Below are 15454 nucleotides of genomic sequence, written 5' to 3' on the forward strand. Positions count from 1 at the left end.
GAAAGAAAACTGGCGTTATGCGGATCGGAGCGTGGGCAGGTAGCTTAGAAAATTTAAAAAGGGAAATGGATAGGTTAAAGTTAGATATAGTGGGAATTAGCGAAGTTCGGTGGCAGGAGGGACAAGACTTTTGGTCTGGTGAATACAGGGTTATAAATACAAAATCAAATAGGGGTAATGCAGGAGTAGGTTTAATAATGAATAAAAATATAGGAGTGTGGGTAAGCTACTACAAACAGCATAGTGAACGCATTATTGTGGCCAAGTACAGTAGTACAAGTTTATATGCCAACTAGCTCTGCAGAGGATGAAGAAATTGATGAAATGTATGATGAGATAAAAGAAATTATTCAGGTAGTGAAGGGAGATGAAAATTTAATAGTAATGGGTGACTGGAATTCGAGAGTAGGAAAAGGGAGAGAAGGGCATAGAGCAGGTGAATATGGATTGGGGGTAAGAAATGAAAGAGGAAACCGTCTGGTAGAATTTTGCACAGAGCATAATTTAATCATAGCTAACACTTGGTTCAAGAATCATGAAAGAAGGTTGTATACATGGAAGAATCTTGGAGATACTAGTAAGTATCAGATAGATTATATAATGGTAAGACAGGGATTTAGGAACCAGGTTTTAAATTGCAAGACATTTCCAGGGGCAGATGTGGACCACAGTCTATTGGTTATGAAGTGTAGATTAAAACTGAGGAAACTGCAAAAAGGTGGGAATTTAAGGAGATGGGATCTGGATGAACTGAAAGAACCAGAGGTTGTACAGTGTTTCAGGGAGAGCATAAGGGAGCAATTGGCAGGAATGGGGGAAAGAAATACAGTAGAAGAAGAATGGGAAGCTCTGAGGGATGAAGTAGTGAAGGCAGCAGAGGATCAAGTAGGTAAAAAGACGAGGGCTAGTAGAAATCCATGGGTAACAGAAGAGATATTGAATTTAATTGATGAAAGGAGAAAATATAAAAGTTCAGTAAATGAATTAGGCAAAAAGGAATACAAAAGCCTCAAAAATGAGATCAACAGGAAGTGCAAAATGGCTAAGCAGGGATGGCTAGGGAACAAATGCAAGGATGTAGAGGCTTATCTCACTAAAGGCAAGATAGATACTGCCTACAGGAAAATTAAAGAGATCTTTGGAGAAAAGAGAACCACTTGTATGAATATCAAGAGCTCAGATGGAAACCCAGTTCTAAGCAAAGAAGGGAAAGCAGAAAGTTGGGAGGAGTATATAGAAGGTCTATACAAGGGCGATGTATTTGAGGACAATATTATGGAAATGGAAGAGGATGTAGATGAAATGGGAGATACGATAATACGTGACGAGTTTGACAGAGCACTGAAAGACCTGAGTCGAAACAAGGCCCCGGAGTAGACAACATTCCATTGGAACTACTGATGGCCTTGGGAGAGGCAGTGCTGACAAAACTCTAGCATCTGGTGAGCAAGATGTATGCGACAGGCGAAATACCCTCCGACTTCAAGAAGAATATAATAATTCCAATCCCAAAAAAGCAGGTGTTGACAGATGTGAAAATTACCGAACTATCAGTTTGATAAGTAATGGCTGCAAAATACTAACGCGAGTTCCTTACAGACGAATGGAAAATCTAGTAGAAGCCGACCTCGGGTAAGATCAGTTTGGATTCTGTAGAAGTGTTGGAACACGTGAGGCAATACTGACCCTACGACTTATCTTAGAAGAAAGATTAATGAAAGACAAACCTACGTTTCTAGCATTGGTAGACTTAGAGAAAGCTTTTGACAATGTTGGTTGGAAAACTCTCTTTCACATTCTAGAGGTGGTAGGGGTAAAATACAGGGAGCGAAAGGCTATTTACAATTTGTACAGAAACCAGATGGCAGTTATAAGAGTCGAGGGACGTGAAAGAGAAGCAGTTCAAAATGGCTCTGAGCACTTTGGGACTTAACATCTGTGGTCATCAGTCCCCTAGAACTTAGAACTACTTAAACCTAAGTAACCTAAGGACATCATACACATCCATGCCCGAGGCAAGATTCGAACCTACGACCGTAGCAGTCGCGCAGTTCCGGACAGAGCGCCTAGAACCGCTAGACCACCGCGGCCGGCAGGGAAGCAGTGGTTGGGAAGGGAGTCAGACAGGGTTGTAGCCTCTCACCAATGTTGTTCAATCTGCATACTGAGCAAGCAGTAAAGGAAACAAAAGAAAAATTTGGTGTAGGCATTAAAACCCATGGAGAAGAAATAAAAAACTTTGAGGTTCGCCGATGACATTGTAATTCTGTCAGAGACAGCAAAGGACTTGGAAGAGCAGTTGAACGGAATGGACAGTGTCTTGAAAGGAGGAAATAAGATGAACATCAACAAAAGCAAAACGAGGATAATGGAATGTAGTCAAATTAAATCGGGTGATGCTGAGGGAATTAGATTAGGAAATGAGACACTTAAAGTAGTAAAGGAGTTTTGCTATTTGGGGAGCAAAATAACTGACGATGGTCGAAGTAGAGAGGATATAAAATGTAGACTGGCAATGGCAAGGAGAGCGTTTCTGAAGAAGAGAAATTTGTTAACATCGAGTATGGATTTAAGTGTCAGGAAGTCGTTTCTGAAAGTATTTGTATGGAGTGTAGCCATGTATGGAAGTGACACATGGACGATAAATAGTTTGGACAAGAAGAGAGTAGAAGCTTTCGAAATGTGTTGCTACAGAAGAATGCTGAAGATTAGATGGGTAGATCACATAACTAATGAGGAGGCATTGAATAGAATTGGAGAGAAGAGGAGTTTGTGGCACAACTTGACTAGAAGAAGGGACCGGCTGGTAGGACATGTTCTGAGGTATCATGGCATCACAAATTTAGCATTGGAGGGCAGTGTGGAGGGTAAAAATCGTAGAGAGAGACCAAGAGATGAATACACTATGCAGATTCAGAGGGATGTAGGTTGCAGTAAGTACTGGGAGATGAAGAAGCTTTCACAGGATAGAGTAGCATGGAGAGCTGAATCAAACCAGTCTCAGGACTGAAGACCACAACAACAACAACGACATCATGGACCATTCAAAATTAGGAACATAGTTCCCCCCAATTCTTTTGAAGCGGAGATGGCAAAAACTGGAAAAATCACAGCCTTCAACATGTCAATTGCATAAAATTGTATTGAACTGTACTTTTTAGCCGCAGTGAGTTAAGTGCTATGTGACAATTTTGAATCAATGTGTCGCCTAACCGCGCGAGACGCTGTAGCAGATAACAACAGTGGCTCGTGTCGCGAATATGTTGTTTACGTGCAGGGAGACAGGAACGTGGTGCAATACGCACGCATCATAACTGTGTTTGGTTGTCAGTGCTGCCGTAAAAAAAATTCTGTGCATTCATGTTGACGAACTGTCCAATGGAACGCCGTTGTGGTGGCACGCAGAACTATGGGAGACTGACGAATGGCTTTGTTTGTCAACACGCCAATATGTGTGACGAAGCCGCGACGCTGGAGATATTTCGCTGTTACAACTACTGTAACATGATCTGCGGCGTCGATGCCGTAGCCCATTACTTCGTGAAACCACATAATTGCATGTGAATTACAACTCAGTATTTTGAATGGTCTTAAAGAAGCAAAAACCCAGTGAAGTGTTTATGACGATTTAATGTGATCTTTAGTCCGCAGCGGTGACGAGGTAACAGCGTATCAAGTACGGCTTAATAAATACGTGGGGAGCAAAAGCAGACAGCCTAATGAAACGGTTAACATCAGTTCCACGAAGTGCAATAATTATCATAATGATTAAATTTTTGTCAGGTGTATCACAATAGATGATCATACCTAGTTAAGTGCAAAAGTGTGGCCACTACTGGGTGAGTAGATTGCACACTGTGTGCCAAGATAGTTAATTTCTTTTATTGTATGACAGTTTTAGATGAATATCTGCCTTTATATATGACACTAATATACTTTTATAGGGTAATAATATACACATTTGGTAGTGTAAAATTTTCTTTGAGGTGTTGTAGTACCGTAGGTAACAATCATACGTGTTTGTACTTACTTATTTGCAACAATGCATTTATTATAAATCTAGCATATACACAGCCTCTACACTTGTTCAGTAGGCATATGCTAATGTTGTTACGTCAATATTTTACTCAATTCTGACATCTGTTTACTTGAATCATTTTTATCTGTATCTACCCTCATTTACGTAAACAGTGTTAATTCTCATACCCTTTTAATTTCTTTATAGTGTATGCGGTAAACCGTGAACTTTAATGGATCAATACAAAATGAGTATTGCCAATTACATATAGTTACAGCACCGTTTGTTACTTGTTCTTCTTTTGATAATTTGTTAATTAAGACAAATGATTTTGTAGTGAAATATAGGTTTGAACAAATCGTCTATTATTTTTTAAATTACTAATTTCATTCATAAGCATGCTTTTGTACTTTGATGACACATGGGTTAGCTATGGCGGACAAACGCAGTAATAATGTACAAACCATATGCCCCATGTGAGAGACATAAGTAATAGTTACAAGAATGCAAATTTTACTGTAATTAACGTTATTTTACTGTTTTTTCGTCTTCTGAAAATGAGTTGTTCTCATAATTTCTAGTATCACCTCTGATGAGAATTAATGCTGTAGCAGTGCATACACATGTCATTATTGAATAATTAGTCAATGATATTAACAATAAGGATCATTAATATTTTCATTGCACTTTGTATGAAACACGTTCATACGAACTGATACTCATCTGTGACACTAATTATTGTTTCATTAAGGGTAATTATCTTATGAGTTTTATTAACAGAAATTTTTATTTAATTTTTGAATTTTTTTTTCTTTTTCTCTTCTTCTTAACTTTCAATACAAATTTTGTGTTGCCACTAAATTTAGAATATTAAAAGTTAAAGTTTTAATTTTGGTACGAATATTTACCGGAACAGTACCCTTAACATGTTCGTATACAGCATCGCTGACGCCAACAATGCGCAAAGGAGCGAGTGGCGTACAAAGATGATGGGAGTAAGAGCAGTTGTGAGCTAGCTGTGGTGTAGCAAGACGGCTCTCGTTTATGGCACACAGTGTCGCAAAGTAAAGTGTAGGGTCTAATGTGAAGTTGATTTCAAGTGAATTTATATGAATTAATCTTATTTCACATTTTATTCACAGTTTTGGTTAGATAGATAACCTGATTCATCAAAATTAAGATTACTGTTCAACAAAGCTGAGCATCATATTCGTCAGAAATAAAATAAAATCATGTTAGATATAACCCTCTCTTTATTGGTGGAGATGTGCAGTAAAAGGTTATAATCTGCTTTTAAAAATTGACATGAACTGATGGCAAGCACCTGAAGATTATCCCTCAGGGTTCTAAATGCATAGCACATTGAAATAAAAATCACGAATAGTTACTGAAGGCAGTATGTTTTCTTGTTTTAAGGAAATAATGCAGTCACGATGACAACATGGACAACAATGCACAATACCATGATGGACTTTTGTGCTGACTATATTTGGGCAGATGGAAATACCTGTACACATACAGTCAGTACGATGGGTATTGCCATCAAATGTATATGCTTGAAGGTAAGAAAGTAGAGCTTTCTTGAATAAAGAAAAACGCCATTTCTTCCAGGCAGCTGGACAAACTGCAATTACATCAACTGTAAATCAATTCCATGCACACAACGACGCCTCCCAGACGCCACTCTCTACGCCTTTTACACGATACTGTAAAGCTTTCAACACAGGGGTGCAGCAAATGGTTCCCAGAGACTGTAGAAGAGCTGGAGAGAGACGTGTGGTACACTGAGTGAGAAAAAAGGTACTCACCGCGCTTGGCCCGGCGGTCGAGCAGCAGCACGAACTTCTGCATGGAGCCTGGGAAGTCCACTGCTAGCAGCGTCTCGATGGAACCGCGCGATCTCTTGCGGGGGCGTATGTGCTTCAGGCTGATCACCAGGTTGTCGCTCTTCACGACCTCCGTCAGCTGTCGCGTCGCCTCTGTAACACCAAAGCACGCTTATCGTTAGGTCGGGAGACACACAAAGGCAGTCGCAGAGTCGTCCACCACCACCCCAGCCATGGTACGACCAACAGCACCGCTTGTAAGGAAAGCCAGCAAACAGCAGGTCACCGATTTTGCTCATCCTTCATATGCATATGCTTTAATACGATGATCCTGTCAAGCGTTTGCCATAAATTCTCTTTACGGAAGCTGCAGCTGTCGAAGAGTTGCAGTAGCGCAACCAGCTAACCTGGTAGACTAGAAGTCTGCAATGTATTTCATTCTTGTCACGTCATTATTTTACTAGTCTTCCATCAAACACTTTCAAAGCTACAACGAAACATGTAAATATGTTTCTGCGGAAAGGAAAAATCATTGTGTTACATTCTTGGTCAGGTGTAACAACTAATGATGAAAAGAACATTTATTTATCGATACATCCACGCGCCTATCACAAATACGGTGTACGTTATTCAAAGAAGGTATGGCCAATTATAACTTCACTACAATAAGCGCATCACTTGCATATGAAGTGTAGACTACGGTATAACAATAAGAAATTGTGATGAAATTATTTATTTATCGACAGATCCATACTCTTATAGTGTTATTCAAAGCACATACAGCCCAGGCTGACTTCCACTGACAACGACCATGACGCAGTGGAACGCTGGTTCCCGTCAGAGCACTGAAGTTACGCGCTGTCGGGCTGTGCTAGCACTTGGATGGGTGACCATCCGGTCTGCCGAGAGCTGTTGGCAAGCGGGGTGCACTCAGCCCTTGTGAGACAAATTGAGGAGCTACTTGGTCGAGAAGTAGGGTCTCCGGTCTGGTAAACTAACATACGGCCGGGAGAGCGGTGTGCTGACCACATGCCCCTCCATATCCGCATCCAGTGACGCCTGTGGGCTGAGGAGGACACGGCGGTCGGTCGGCACTGTTGGGCCTTCATGGTCTGTCATGGTGGAGCGTAGCTTTTTATGATTTACACTGGATCACACTGTAGCCGCTAGACAAACTGATAACTTGAAGCAACAAGGCACGTCTCATTTGGGTGTGTGATTACATGTGTCACCTCACATCCTGCCAGAATATATGTGAGCCGAATGTCGTCATATGACGTCTTCCACTGGTAGTAATTAGCATTTCTGTGAAACTTTCGCGTCGGCCAAAGGAACTCATGGTGAATTGGCAAGTTCTTCTATTGATTTATCCACGACTTCTATCAAAGTTGGTATGGGTTCCAGACTGACGAACAATATTCAGTAATACTTCGCTTGAGATTGTAGTCAGAGGTTACATTTGGGCATGAATTACACTTTCAAATAAAGATCTTTCAATCAATATCAGTCAGAGATCTACACCAGTCACAGTTTTTGCATGGCATCGTCAGGTCTGTGGTCGCCATTTTCACCATTTACCGTTTCTGTGATGTATGAAGTACAGTCTAAAAGGTATGGAAAATAGATTGAGAGTAAATTGAAGAAAGATAAAATAATGAGAAGTAGCATATACCGCATTAGTGAGAAACTTACTATCAAAATTGGAGGCCACGAAGTATATGAAGTGAAGAAATTGTGCTACCTTGGAAGCAAAAATAACACACGACAGACACAGCCAGAAGGACATAAAAAGCAGACCAGCACACGTAAAGAAAGCATTCCTGGCAAAAGAAGGCTACTAGTATCAAACGATGGCTTTAATTTAACGATGAAGTTTTATGAGGATGTACGTTTGGCGCACAGCGTTGTACAAAAGTGAAATTTGGACAGTGGGAAACCGTAAAAGAATGGAATCGAAACATTTGAGGTATGCTGCTACAGAAAGGTGTTGAAAATTACACGAACTGATAAGGCAAAGAATGGGGCACAAAAAACATTGACAAGAAGGGACAGGCTGGCGAGACGTGTGTTAAGACACCAGAGAACAATTTCCACGGTACTAGATGGAGGAGTAGAGGGTAAAAAATGTAGTGGAAGACGGAGGTATGAATCTGTTGGCAAGGAAGCGGAATTCGTGGTGGCCCTCAACAAACAAATCACAAGGTACGTTGCCCATTACTGTAATGATGCATTGGACATATAGTACATGATAGAAAGGTAAGCTACGGCAATCCATAGTGCTTGTAATTTACTCAAACTGCAGTTCGATATCTCCCTGTTGGTGCATTCGCCGAGTATGGGAAAGACACTTTGATAAAATATGTAATTCAAATTTAAATAAAATTTTAAATAATTCAAATTATTCAGCAGCCAGTCTATGCGGGAAATATGAGAAGACACTTTGGATTTCTTTGATATCTGCAATTATCATGACTGGATCGAATGCGCTCACATCTGCATATCCACAACACTTTCTCACAATTTTTCCCAATAACTCTGGCAGGCAGCGAAAGACTTTACGTGGAGCCGAGCGTAGGGCTTCCCCGGTTCGTTTGACGAACAGGTTTCGGGCGTTATCTGTGGCTGACGAAGTCTCTGAGCCGGATGCAGTCGTCCACCCTGTTCCAGAGGAAGCTTTACGCCCCGCAAGGTCTGGGAATTCACAGAGGGAGGGTTTGTTGGTAGTTGGGAGCTCCAACGTTAAGCTCGTAATGGCTGCCAAGGAGGGGAAGGAAGCCAGTGTGTACTCCGTGTGCATACCGGGGGGAGTCATTCCGGATGTGGAAAGGGTGCTTCCGGATACCATGAAGTGTACAGAGTGCAGCCAAGTGCAGGTGGTATCCCATGTCGGTACCAATGATGTGTGTCCCTTTGGATCGAAGGAGATTCTCTCTGGTTTCGGGCGGCTAGCGGAATGGTAAAGCTGCTAGTCTTGCTTCCGGGACTAAGGCAGAGCTCACCATCTGCAGCATCGTCGACAGAACCGACTGTGGTCCTTTGGTGCAGAGCCGAGTGGTGGGTCTGAATCAGAGGCTCAGGCGGTTCTGTGACCGTGTAGGCTGCAGATTCCTTGACTTGCGCCACAAGGTGGTGGGTTTCCAGGTTCCGCTTAATGGGTCAGGAGTCCACTACGCACACGAAGCGGCTACACGGGTAGCAGAGGCTGTGTGGAAGGGACTGGGCGGTCTTTTAGGTTACAGGGTCTCAGGAAATTTACAACTACAATACTGATCGTTTCTACAACTACCTTACTGTGTTTTACCTGCCCCCTTTTAGATGGAGGCCCTTTCTGTTGTTTCCTGAGACCCTCTAACCTAAGACGGCTGTAGATACTGCGATAAGGAATAGCTCAATAGGCATTTCAGTTGAAGAGGATTGGATATCTCTAAAAAGGACAATCACAAAATTCGGAAGGGAAAATATAGGCACAAAGAAGGTAACTGCGAAGAAACCATGGATAACAGAAAAAATAGTTCAGTTGATCGATGAAAGAAGGGAGTACAAAGATGTTCAGGGAAATTCAGGAGTACAGAAATACAAGTCGCTTAGAAACGAAATGAAATGGTAGTGCAGGGTAGCTACGGCAAAATGGCTGCATGAAAAATGTGGAGAAATTGGAAAAGAAATGACTATCGTAACTACTGACTCAGGATACAGAAAAGTCAAAACAATCTTTGGTAAAATTAAAAACAAGGTTGGTAACATTAAGATTGTAATAGGAATTCCGCTATTAAATGCAAAGGAGAGGGCAGAGAGGTGGAAAGAGTACACTGAAGACCTCTATGCACGGAAGACTTTCCTGATGTAATAGAAGGAGAAACAGGAGTCGATATAGAAGAGATAGGGCATCAAGTATTAGAATCAGAATTTAAAAGTGCTTTGGAAGACCTTAGGTCAAATAAGGCAGGAGGGATAGATAACATCCCATCAAAATTTCTAAAATCATCGGGAGAAGTGGCAAGAAAACGACTACCCTCGTTCGTGTGTAGAATGAATTAGTCTGCCGATACACCATCTAACTTTTGAAAAACTATCATTCACACAATTCCGAAACTACAAGAATTGATACGTGCGAAAATTATAGGACAATCAGCTTAAAAGCTCATGCATTCAAGCTGCTCACAAACGTAATATAAAGAAGCATGGACAACGTAATTGCGGATGTGTTAGATGACGATCAGTTGCCTTTAGGATAGGTAAAGGCACAAGAGAGGCACTTCTAGCGTCACGGATGTTGCTGAAAGCAAGACTAAAGAAAAGTCAAGACACGTTAACAGGATTTGTCCACCTAGTGTTCGACAATGTGAAATGGTTTAAGATGTGCGAAATTCTGAGGAAAGCGGGGGTAAGCTACATGGACAGATGGGTAAGAAACAAGATGTACAAGGACCAAGAAGGAATAATTAGAGTGGAAAACCAAGAACGAGGTGCTCGTATTAAAAAAGGTGTAAGACAGAGATGTAGTTCTTCGCCCTTACTGTTCAATCTGTACGTCGAAGAAGCAATGATGTAAATAAAAGAAAGGTTCAAAAGTGGAATTGAAATTGAAGGAGAAAGGATAAAAATTATGACAATCACCGAAAACATTGCTATCGTGAGTGAATGTGAAAGAGAATTACAGGATCTGCTGAACGGAATGAACAGAGTACAGAATACGGATTGAGAGCAGTCTTAAGAACAAAGTATTGAGGGGGAGCAGAAATGAGAACAGCGAGAAACTTAACATTAGGATTGATGGTCACGAAATAGATGAAGTTAAGGAATTCTGCTGCGTAAGCAGGAAAATAACCAATGACAGACGGAGCAAGGAATCAAAAGCAGACTGGAATTGGCAAAAGGGGCATTCCTGGCGAAGAGAAGTCTACTAGTATCAAACGTACGCCTTAATTTGAGCGAGAAATGTGTGAGGATGTATGTTTGGAGCACAGCATTGTACGGTAGTGAAACTTGGACTGGGGGAAAACTGGAAAAGAAGAGAATCTAAGCATTTCAGATGTGGCGCTACAGATTAATGTTGAAAATTAGGCGGAGTGATAAGTTAAGGAATGAGGAGATTCTGCGCAGAATCGGAGAGGAAAGAATATATGGAAAACACTGACAAGAAGAAGGAACCAAATGATATGACTTACTTTAAGACATCAGTGAATAACTTCCACGGCACTAGAGGGAGCTGTAGAGGGTAAAAACCATAGATAGAGACAGAGATTGAACATCCAGCAAATATTAGAGAACGCGGGTTGCAAGTGCTACTCTGAGATGAAGAGGTTGGTACAGGAGAGTAATTCGTGACGGGACGCGTCCAACCAGTCAGAGGGCTGATGACTAAAAAGAAAGAAAACACCTTCTCTATTCTGACTGAGAACTTGGGCACGCGGAACAGTTCTCTATTGTGATTGGGAACTTGTTCACGCGGAACTGTGAATTTCACTTGTGAGCCTTGATCTGGGGAGTTGCCGACCAGCATTTTTCTGCTGAACGCCTTTCTGGTGGACTCGCAAATTTGTTACCATGAGCTGTAGGAAGACTGTGCACGCCGCATGGGTCCCGCAAAAAAAGCGATGATAAGTGGAGAGAGTGGTCTGCAGTAAGTCAATGGCCGTTTTAGAACCAAGGCCAAGGTCAGTCAAAGCTCGCTTCGCATAGAGCACTGTGCTCAGCCCATTGACTTCTCGGAAAGCAGGTGGAATGGGAAACAGTTTTAACACATTCCTGTTTCCTGCTGCACCGAGGGAAGCGAAGATATTCAGCTATGTTTACTGCGTGTTCGGTCTCCCGGAGAAAGCAGGTTGCGTCAACGTGATGCGATCCATGGTGGTATGAAGATTTATTCAGCAAAAGGTGGGAAGTGTTCTTATTGGGCGTTTTCAAAAAATACTCTAGAGTTGGAGACTAGGAGCAGACTTTCTGGACACTTACACGCTGGAAAAGAAGAGATTGGCGCACTAAAAAAGAAACTTATGATGTAGGATAGCTAGGTAGAACATTCTAGAACTGGCGTTGGTGGGAAGCTGGCTGATTAGAGAACTTTTTGTAATGGTTCTTTGGTGGGAGAACAGATAGTGCCTTAACGATTACCTCAGTGGCCAGAATTTGGCGCTCTTTTTTCATTTGGAGATTTGTGTGATCTGTGTCGCTGACACTGCTCAGAGCAAGGACAGGAGACTCGGAGGTGAAGACTTGGTGCTAAGATTTCGAAGAGTAGACTCGATCCGAGTTAAGACTGGAAATTTAGAGGTTTCAGGCATGAGATGCAGAAGTGAGCGAAACTTTCGCTCTGAGAGGCAAACCTTTGTGCTGTTTGACGAGTGGCGGTGGTAGCCACTGGGACGGTACGTGGCTCACGTCTCTACACGCCGATTATGGTGAGATTAGCTGGTGGCCTCAGCTGCTTACGTAGCAGTGAAGATGCATTTTTCGTCAATCAAACTCATCTGGGCTCATACACGATCAGGCGAGCGGGAGCAGTTGCATGTGTGTTTTGTCTCCATTCCTTACAGTCACTATGTAATCACCAGAGGCAATGTTTGCCGCTCTTAAGTTGTTAGTATATTAATTATTTCTGAAGTCCCTGATTCCTTTTCCAAGAACTTTTCCAAGTTGAAAAATACTTCTTTTATTTCGTTTATTTGTCCTAATTAACTGTTGCTTTTGTCGTGTACCCAATTAAGATTCATGTTAGTGTCACGTTTGACATATGCACACAGAATGGTTACAATAAACGTAGATTCATTTGGCCCAATATTTTAATTCAGTGGTTAGTCAACCCCTTTTTCCCAGCAGTACACCTTCAATGATTTTTGTCAAGTCCAACCCCCTGGACTTATTTACCGGGACTATCGTCAGATCCGTTGCGCACAGTTTTTAATCCTGTATCCGAGTTCTTTGCAGAGCGATCTGCCTTTCAGTAGGCCAGAGGATGCAGATTCCTGTAGCAGTTGGAAGGCTCCCGTTTGTAGCTCGGGAGTGAAAATGGCGGTGTCAAGTTTCTAATCAAAAGAATTTGTGCCATCGTTGAGGATTAAATGCCGAACCTACCTGCAGTGTCTAATGGAGCGAGAATATGTGACGGTGTTGACGGTGATTAGTCCGTCGTGTGGAAACGTTAAGCTCGGCGATCACTTGGTGTTGTTCGAGAGGAGCAGGCAATGTGCCGGCACCGGGTTTGTTTTTCTATACACTACATTATGCGAATCTTTTATCTAAATTGTTCTGAATTACCCTAAACAAATTATAAACATAATTAATGGAAGCAGTAAGATAAACGACATTCATCTGGAAACTTGTTGGTAGCATTTAGGCTGTTACACCGCAGACGGTCCGTACTTCGGCTATGGCACTTTGTCTCTAGGTTGGTGGATATGGCTGTCCAGTGTGGCATAAATCCTCCCAAAAGAAAGAAGTAGTCGTAGCGCTAAATGAAACAACAAGACTGATTACTGGATATCGGAAACCGCCTCCTACTAATAAACTGTGCTGTGTTACACTCTTTGCTCGTCCTGTAATTCTTCGGGTAGCAGCCGCAAATACCGAAATAAGAAAATCGAAGAAAACGAGTTGTACCCACTGCATGAACGTACTTCTTCAAGACCATGGTTGACGTCTTAGGAAAAGCTTTTTTAAAGTCATCATTTTCACTAAACACATCAGCCATGAAAATGAGGGATAAACTGTGGGCAGCTAAAATAAATCATCTCTAAGTAGAAGTAAATTCAGCAGAGTGGTTACTAGCCGGATACAGCTTGGACTGGACCACATGGAGATCACTGAACAGGTTACGAAAGGGCGGTGGCAAATGTAGGGACAGTCTGTATAAATACGAATACTCAAAAGGACCAACACGGTGTCAATGAGTAGAATCACAATCAACGAAACATCTGTGTCAGTGTTTACGTTGCCTTCATTCTTGCAAGGAGGACGAGTTGATCAAGATACAAGGAAATGATGCAGCAGTTGTCCATTTCTGGGCAAAGATGGTTCAACTTCAATTTTGTTTCTGTGTATACGTATAAATTCCTCCTATTTCCTTTCCAGAAACTAAATATATAGAATCCTACATGTATGCCTCTGAATTGAATAATAAATTAGAGACGTTAACAAAGCGTTAAGAAACAGAAACACAAATAGCCTCATTTTACGCCTCAGTGTTTAGTTCTTTGAAAGGAAAATACCGTAGATATTGACAAACAGTACCCAAATATCAGCTGTACTGCAGATGACAGACAGTTAAATAGCCAGCATAATCTGTATGAAATTAGGTCTATATTTTGTTAAGCGATTCTGGATATAATCCCAAAAATCTATCCTATGTATTCTCACGTAACAGAGTCAGTCGACATAAACGTTTTTTGGTATGGTTCCGCGTAATGTATAAAACTACTGCTTCTGGAGAAAAACCAACGTTTCGGCCACTGTTGCAACCGCCTTCTTATCGGTCTAATGGTGCTTTCTGGCTATGCAGTGTTTCTTATATTTTGTTGTTACTGTTCACTGCGCAAACCCTTGGCCGGTGTGGCCGTGCGGTTCTAGGCGCTTCAGTCTGGAACCGCGTGACCGCTACGGTCGCAGATTCGAATCCTGCCTCGGGCATGGATGTGTGTGATGTTCTTGGGTTGGTTAGGTTTAAGTAGTTCTAAGTTCTAGGGGACTGATGACCACACGTGTTAAGTCCCATAGTGCTCAGAACCATTTGAACTGCGCACGCCTTTACGTCATAATTTTAGAAGATACACTCCTGGAAATGAAAAAAAGAACACATTGACACCGGTGTGTCAGACCCACCATACTTGCTCCGGACACTGCGAGAGGGCTGTACAAGCAATGATCACACGCACGGCACAGCGGACACACCAGGAACCGCGGTGTTGGCCGTCGAATGGCGCTAGCTGCGCAGCATTTGTGCACCGCCGCCGTCAGTGTCAGCCAGTTTGCCGTGGCATACGGAGCTCCATCGCAGTCTTTAACACTGGTAGCATGCCGCGACAGCGTGGACGTGAACCGTATGTGCAGTTGACGGACTTTGAGCGAGGGCGTATAGTGGGCATGCGGGAGGCCGGGTGGACGTACCGCCGAATTGCTCAGCGCGTGGGGCGTGAGGTCTCCACAGTACATCGATGTTGTCGCCAGTGGTCGGCGGAAGGTGCACGTGCCCGTCGACCTGGGACCGGACCGCAGCGACGCACGGATGCACGCCAAGACCGTAGGATCCTACGCAGTGCCGTAGGGGACCGCACCGCCACTTCCCAGCAAATTAGGGACACTGTTGCACCTGGGGTATCGGCGAGGACCATTCGCAACCGTGTCCATGAAGCTGGGTTACGGTCCCGCACACCGTTAGGCCGTCTTCCGCTCACGCCCCAATATCGTGCAGCCCGCCTCCAGTGGTGTCGCGACAGGCGTGAATGGAGGGACGAATGGAGACGTGTCGTCTTCAGCGATGAGAGTCGCTTCTGCCTTGGTGCCAATGATGGTCGTATGCGTGTTTGGCGCCGTGCAGGTGAGCGCCACAATCAGGACTGCATACGACCGAGGCACACAGGGCCAACACCCGGCATCATGGTGTGGGGAGCGATCT

The 15454-nt window shown here is 42.9% G+C and overlaps 1 protein-coding gene across 1 annotated transcript in view; it reads right to left on the reverse strand.

The window, feature by feature from the left end:
* The window catches only part of LOC126272081 (cartilage oligomeric matrix protein), a 388004-nt gene that overhangs the window by 218328 nt on the left and 154222 nt on the right, over nt 1–15454 (reverse strand). Inside the window, exon 2 of the mRNA XM_049974643.1 lies at nt 5827–5997. Within this exon, the coding sequence (XP_049830600.1) occupies nt 5827–5997 (171 nt within the window). The remainder of the gene's footprint in view (nt 1–5826; nt 5998–15454) is intronic.

Source organism: Schistocerca gregaria, chromosome 5, assembly GCF_023897955.1.
Source record: "Schistocerca gregaria isolate iqSchGreg1 chromosome 5, iqSchGreg1.2, whole genome shotgun sequence".
NCBI lineage: Eukaryota > Metazoa > Arthropoda > Insecta > Orthoptera > Acrididae > Schistocerca > Schistocerca gregaria.